The sequence below is a fragment of the Benincasa hispida genome, chromosome 9 (assembly GCF_027475165.1).
Source record: "Benincasa hispida cultivar pf3 chromosome 9, pf3_genome.v1.1, whole genome shotgun sequence".
NCBI lineage: Eukaryota > Viridiplantae > Streptophyta > Magnoliopsida > Cucurbitales > Cucurbitaceae > Benincasa > Benincasa hispida.
The window spans coordinates 5,059,969-5,066,385 of record NC_143486.1 but is presented as its reverse complement, the minus strand read 5'-3'; the positions used below and the strand labels follow the sequence as shown (position 1 = coordinate 5,066,385).

General features: G+C 36.7%; 1 protein-coding gene across 5 annotated transcripts; it reads left to right on the top strand.

Annotated features, from left to right (window-relative positions):
* The first annotated feature begins 344 nt into the window (after positions 1-344).
* LOC120086444 (protein STRUBBELIG-RECEPTOR FAMILY 6-like) lies at positions 345-6,131 on the top strand. 5 transcript variants are annotated; one of them, XM_039043095.2, is made up of 16 exons: positions 345-673; positions 907-1,039; positions 1,117-1,188; positions 1,273-1,338; positions 1,687-1,758; positions 1,858-1,929; positions 2,262-2,333; positions 2,422-2,487; positions 2,573-2,635; positions 2,739-3,037; positions 3,669-3,952; positions 4,127-4,398; positions 4,551-4,683; positions 5,124-5,260; positions 5,383-5,539; positions 5,665-6,131. In XM_039043095.2, exons 1-16 carry the CDS (start codon positions 577-579, stop codon positions 5,809-5,811), a joined length of 2,142 nt encoding a protein of 713 aa, XP_038899023.1. In that variant the 5' UTR covers positions 345-576; the 3' UTR covers positions 5,812-6,131. The 5 variants fall into 5 exon arrangements, with proteins under 5 accessions (XP_038899023.1, XP_038899024.1, XP_038899027.1 ...); XM_039043096.2 differs by having other exon boundaries at positions 346-673; positions 954-1,039; XM_039043099.2 differs by having other exon boundaries at positions 346-673; positions 954-1,039; positions 1,117-1,193.
* The last annotated feature ends 286 nt before the right edge of the window (positions 6,132-6,417 follow it).

The following is a 6,417-nucleotide window of genomic DNA, read 5'->3' as shown; positions in this document are numbered from 1 at the left end:
TGTTGAATTATTAACAGTACTACCGTCAATACTGTTGGTTTGCCTTGGAGGCTTAGACTGTTTAGAGTCATAACTTTGTAATTTCAATTGTTAATTAATCAAAAGCTTGAAATATTGTGAAAGATACTTGAAATTAAGAATTCAAATCTTGTGAAAGACATTTTTCAAATTAAGTAAAAAAAAAAAAAAAAAAAAAGGGTGTGAAAGAGACCGTTTTCTCACCTTATTTTCTTAAAAATTTGTTTCCATGGAAAGTAGATTACTTGCACCTACCAAGGCTAATTTTGTCTTTTTACCTGCTGCAGAAAAGAAAATATAAGTATAATAATAAACTAAGAGAAAACTGTGATAGATGGAGACAGCCTTTTTTTGTGTGGGTTTTGATTCTTCCTGGCTAATCGTGGCTGCCAGCTTCACTTGAGCGTGGCTGTACAGAGTATTAAAAATTAGATAAACGAGTATTTACGAGTTTCACAGAAAGCGAGAGAGGGAGTGAGATTGATTGAGGAAAAGAGGGTGGTTGATTTGAGGCTCTCAATCCTGTTCAGGGCAGAGGGAGGCGAGGTTCGGAAAAGGATGGATTGGAGATGGAGGGAGCTCATCTCTCTCATCATTCTTTGCGTTCTAGGGTGGAAGCCTAGCTGCATTCAAGGAACCACAGATCCAACAGATGGTCAGCTGCTGCCTTCTCCATTTCTTTTCCTCTGCTATCTGCATCTTTCTTTTCACTTTTTGCCTTCGCTTCTACTCTTCTTTTCTTTCCATTTCATCTTTACTTCCACATACTTACATTCTTTACAGACATGGGTGTTTGATTACTTATTGCATTCCTTATTCACACTGCACGGTTGTGGATGAATTCTCATTCTGAATGGCCTGTCTACTATTGCCCATTTTGATCTACAGCCTCTGCTTTAAGGGTTTTGTACACCAGTTTAAACTCTCCATCTCAGTTAACCCAGTGGAACGCAAATGGTGATGATCCTTGTGGACAATCATGGAAGGGGATTACTTGCTCCGGCTCACGGGTTACGGAAATGTAACTTTTTTAACCCTAACTCTTCCCTCATTCGATTTCACACTGATGCTCATGAATGTTGTATTTCTTTTTGTCAGAAATTTATCTGGCCTTGGACTCAGTGGATCGCTTGGATACCAGCTTGGAAGTATGACATCGGTAACCAACCTGTAAGGTCAAGAAGCCTTGTTATGGACTTTTAACTAGTTTCTTCTCTACTTTTTATTGATGTGGTTTATCCTGTTATGCTGCAGGGATGTGAGTAATAACAATCTTGGAGGCGAGATTGTCTACAACCTTCCACCTAACCTGAAAAGACTGTATGCTTCATATGATTTTTTTTTGTTTCTGCGTTTTACATAAACTCATGAATTGTTCACTAGTCACTAGGAAATGAACCGAACCCTGTATTCCAAAGGTCGAAAATCAAGTACATAAGATAAGATAGGGTAGTGTATAACCACCACAGAAAGTTAATAGTGAAGGATAGATAGGTTTCAACCAAAAGACTAACGGAAACAAATTTTTATGACAAAGTCGTCTCCTAAAAACTTAAGCTTGTGGATTGTTCGTATAGATTATGAAGCATATTTTGAGTTTAATTATTGCATATGTGCTCAATGACTACAACTTACATGACATTCTCATGCCTATTCTTCTATCTACAGAAATCTTGGACGAAACAACTTCAATAAAGGCATCCCTTATTCCATTTCCTTGATGACTTCTCTTCAATACTTGTAAGCAATTTCTTTTTTTTAACCATCAATTGGTATGTTTGTTTTACCCAAGACTTTAGCTGTTATTTTGATGTTTTCCCTCATTTATTGAAATTGTAGAAATATCAGTCATAATCAGCTTCAGGAACCACTGAATGATGTGTATGGGCAGCTAACTTCCCTATCCACATTGTAAGATATCTTCCCCTACTTATTCGATTCTGATGAAGAGAATTTAAATGACTGCTGATTGAGCTGACCAAAGATTTTTCAGCCCAGATTCTTTCAAATATTCAATCCCTGTTTACATTGTTTGTATGCACATTTTTATACTTGGTGGGCCAAACAATTTTGATTTTTTTTTTCCCATCTAGAGTCTGGAAGATTGAAAGTAGTCATGATACTTTGTTCTACAATGAGAAATTTACAGTAATGCATGAAACATATTCTTCTAGAGAAAGTATGAAAATGTTCGAGTTTGTTATCATCTCCTGGTGACTATCAGAATTTTGTATTTCAATCAGGGATTTGTCTTTCAATGCTATGCCAGGCAACCTGCCTCAGAGTTTTAGCTCTCTTTCTGGCATCAGCTCTATGTAAGTCTTCACCAAATTAGTTCCTACGCTATTAACACCTAAAGTAGTATTGTCTTTTTTTCTGATCTGTTGATTAACTTCTGAATAGGTATTTGCAAAACAATCAGTTCACCGGCACAATTGATGTTCTTGCAACTCTTCCTCTTGATAACCTGTGAGTTTAAATTATTTACGTTAACGTTGGAAGGGATGCATCTTTTCCCCACTCTTATTGAATGTATTGGTTTTTATTTTTTAAGGAATGTTGAAAATAACCGTTTCACTGGATGGATCCCTGAACCACTGAAGAACATCAACCTGCAGTGAGTATATCTGACATTTTCATTGGCTGGGCTTGTAATTTTTTCTTAATCAAATACAGATTGTGACTCCATTAAGCTTAAATATGATTGACAATTTTATTAGGAAAAATGGCAACAACTGGAACTCCGGTCCTGCACCCCCTCCTCCACCTGGTACACCCCCAGCCACCAGAAGACCCCGCAATCGCAACTCAGGTGGCAGTCCATCAAATGGTGGTTCTAGTGAAGATCAGAAATCAGGAATTAGTGGTGGTGCCATTGCAGGAATTATCATTTCTGTGCTCGTTGTTGGAGCTGTAGTAGCATTCTTCCTCGTCAGGAGGAGATCCAAGAGATCATCCACAGATATTGAAAAGCTCGACAATCAACCCCTGCAACCTCTGAAAATGACTGCAGCACAAGGTCATATTATACATTATGAGATTATTATTTGCATTATGCCATTCTTTTTCATATTCTCTATATTTCTTTAATACGTGCCGAGTTCAAATGATTATTAGGCATCTATACTAATATTGAAAATTCTTAATTTAGAGAGTCTGTCTTGATTCAAATTTGTGCATCCCTCGTCTTTTTGTATGGGAGAAAACACTGCTATAAATAAAGAAAAGAAAAAAGACAATATTGACAACTAATATTTTCAATCCATTATTACGATTATTAGAAAATCCAACACAAATATCCATGCCTTAGTTTTTCCTTCTATAGTTTCCATCATTTCTTATTCTAAATAATTTGGTTAGGATATGAGAGACGGTCAAGAAAGAACATTTGAGTTTACAGTTTACAGTTGAGTTTCCTGCTTCGTAGCCATTCAGTCTGATTTTTGGTGCTTAAAAAGAAACTATAAATTTTAAATTTTAGGATGTCATACGGCAACTTCTTTGTTTTCTAGTCCCTTGTTGATCCATGATATTTGAATTTGATGTTATTTCATATTGCTTTGTTTTCATATGATTGTGAAAAGTTGGAATTTTATGCCATCAAAATGTACATTTAACATTAGCCAGTGTTTTCAAACATTGTTATGCAGAAACAAAGTCGGAAGAGACTTCCTCCACATTTTATCCAACATCATTTGACACTTCTGCTACAATTAATCTCAAACCCCCACCTATTGATCGTCATAAATCATTTGATGAAGACGACTTCTCAAAACGAGCCGCAGTCAAGAAGGCTAGTGCTGCAGCTCCCATTAATGTAAAGTCATATTCAATAGCAGACCTTCAAATGGCTACAGGCAGCTTCAATGTTGAAAATCTTCTTGGTGAGGGATCGTTTGGACGTGTATATCGGGCCGAGTTTGATGACGGGAAGGTTACTCCCTAACTAATACAATGATAGATCTCTCTCACATTGAATGTGCTGGATTTAACAAATCACACATTCACTTTAACATAGACCTAGCTGGTTGTCTTGTATTTTTCCTCCAAACTGCTTCTGGCGCTTTGAAAACTCATCTATTACTTCTACTGATGTTTTGTGATGCAGGTTCTTGCAGTGAAAAAAATAAATTCATCTGCACTACCGAGGGAATTATCTGAAGATTTCACTGACATTGTTTCTAAAGTCTCTCAGTTACACCATCCCAATATAACTGAACTCGTGGGTTATTGCTTAGAGCATGGGCAATATTTGCTTGTGTATGAGTTCCACAAAAATGGCTCGCTTTATGACTTCTTACATCTATCAGATGAATACAACAAACCTCTGATATGGAATTCACGTGTTAAGATTGCTTTGGGAACAGCACGTGCGTTAGAGTAAGTTACCACCAAGCCTTGTTTGAGTGAACATAAAGGGTTTGAGCATGAATAGAAATATGGGTCTAGTGGGAACATAATTGACATTATTTGAAGATTAAGGTTTGTTGTTCCTTAGATGCGATGATGGTACTTATCGAGGAACTTTTCAGGTATCTTCATGAAGCGTGCTCCCCATCAATTGTTCATAGAAACGTCAAGTCTGCTAACATATTGCTGGATGCCGAACTCAGCCCCCACCTTTCTGATTCTGGACTGGAAAGCTTTGTACCAAATGCAGATCAGGTTATCTTAAACATAATAAATCTTATTTTTACCTTGTCATGTTGTCATATACTGATATACAAATACACACAAATGTAATGCATGCCCACTTATTCTTAACACGTCTTTCAAGAACAGAATCTGTATCAAAAAAATTCCCGAGGGTGTTTGGCCCGAGGAATTGGGTTGTTTGGCTAAGGAATATGTGGACCCCATGTTTTTAGTCATGAATTTTATGTTTTGTTAACTTCGTATACTATGGGCCTCAGGAGTTCACAACTCCACTCGTCATTTCATAATGTGAGGGCATTATTTCTGTGAAGTTGTAAAGAAATATGTACAGATTAAGCACTTGGGTTTCGAACTAGAGAACCTTAAAATGGGTAGGAAAAATAAAGGTATCATCAGATGGTGTGCGGTCAGTTTATTAATGAACTTAACTGGTACCTTATAATGTGCAGGCAGTGGATGGGAGTGCAAGTTCAGGATATGCTGCCCCGGAGGTTACCATGTCCGGTCAATATACTGTGAAAAGCGACGTCTACAGTTTTGGAGTAGTCATGTTGGAACTGCTAACTGGACGTAAACCATTCGATAGGTGAATATTTTAATGCACTTTCATCTAGTTACTTCACTTGCCATTTCTGTCTTTGTTCCTCATATTTTCTGACAAGACATTTTAAGTGCGTTTGAAATATGATATGGTTGTTATAATTACAGTTCAAGGCCGAGGTTGGAGCAATCTTTGGTTCGATGGGCAACACCTCAGCTTCATGACATTGATGCTTTGACCAAGATGGTTGATCCCGAACTCAAAGGTCTTTATCCCGTTAAATCTCTCTCCCGATTTGCAGATGTGATTGCACTTTGTGTACAGGTATGGTATATATTATACAAGTTTGTTTGTTTGTTTGTTTGTTTTTTTTTTTTTTTTTTTTTTTTTTTTTTTTTAATTTAAAATAATACGACGCCTTTAATGGCTCTTCCTCTATTTTACAACAGACGGAACCTGAGTTCAGACCTCCAATGTCAGAGGTGGTGGAAGCGTTGGTCCGTTTGGTGCAACGAGCAAACATGAGTAAGAGAACATATGGAAACGATAATGCAACATCTCCGAGAGGTGAAATGGGTGGGGAGGACACGCCATAAACAACAGAGACACGTTTGTAAGGCCAAAATCTTACCTTCTTCTTGGTAATTCTTTCTTAATATAGAAAGAGGAGGCGGAAACCAGGAATTGCTATCTAATGGCGATAATAATGTTTGTCTGTTAATATTACACGTTTGATGTTTAGGTCTTCATATTCCATAGGTTTTTTTTTAGTATTTTGATAGAAATCAGTAAAATACTCCCTTCATTTTCAACATACATTTATTCTGAAGAAATAATTGGCGGTGATTACTGTATGAACATCTGTTGTATTCTACTTGCTGTTTTTGATTATTAATTTATTATTTATTGTTTGAAAGTTTGTCGAGTAACTTTTGGAGTTGGTGAATTAAACCTTCAATCTTACCTTTTCTTCGTTCTTTTCATATCTGGTAGCTGAAAGCACCAAGTACATACTCAGTTAAACGTACTTGAGCATGTCCATTGAACTAAGATTCGTTTTGTCCAAGTATCGTCATCTTCTTATGAAAAACCACTTTTAATTATTGTCAAATGCTATCTTTTAAATTGGGTTAAAAACAATCCTTCATCCCAAATTCACATTACTAGTTTTAACTTGAACCAAGATGTTCTCAAGTTAAAAC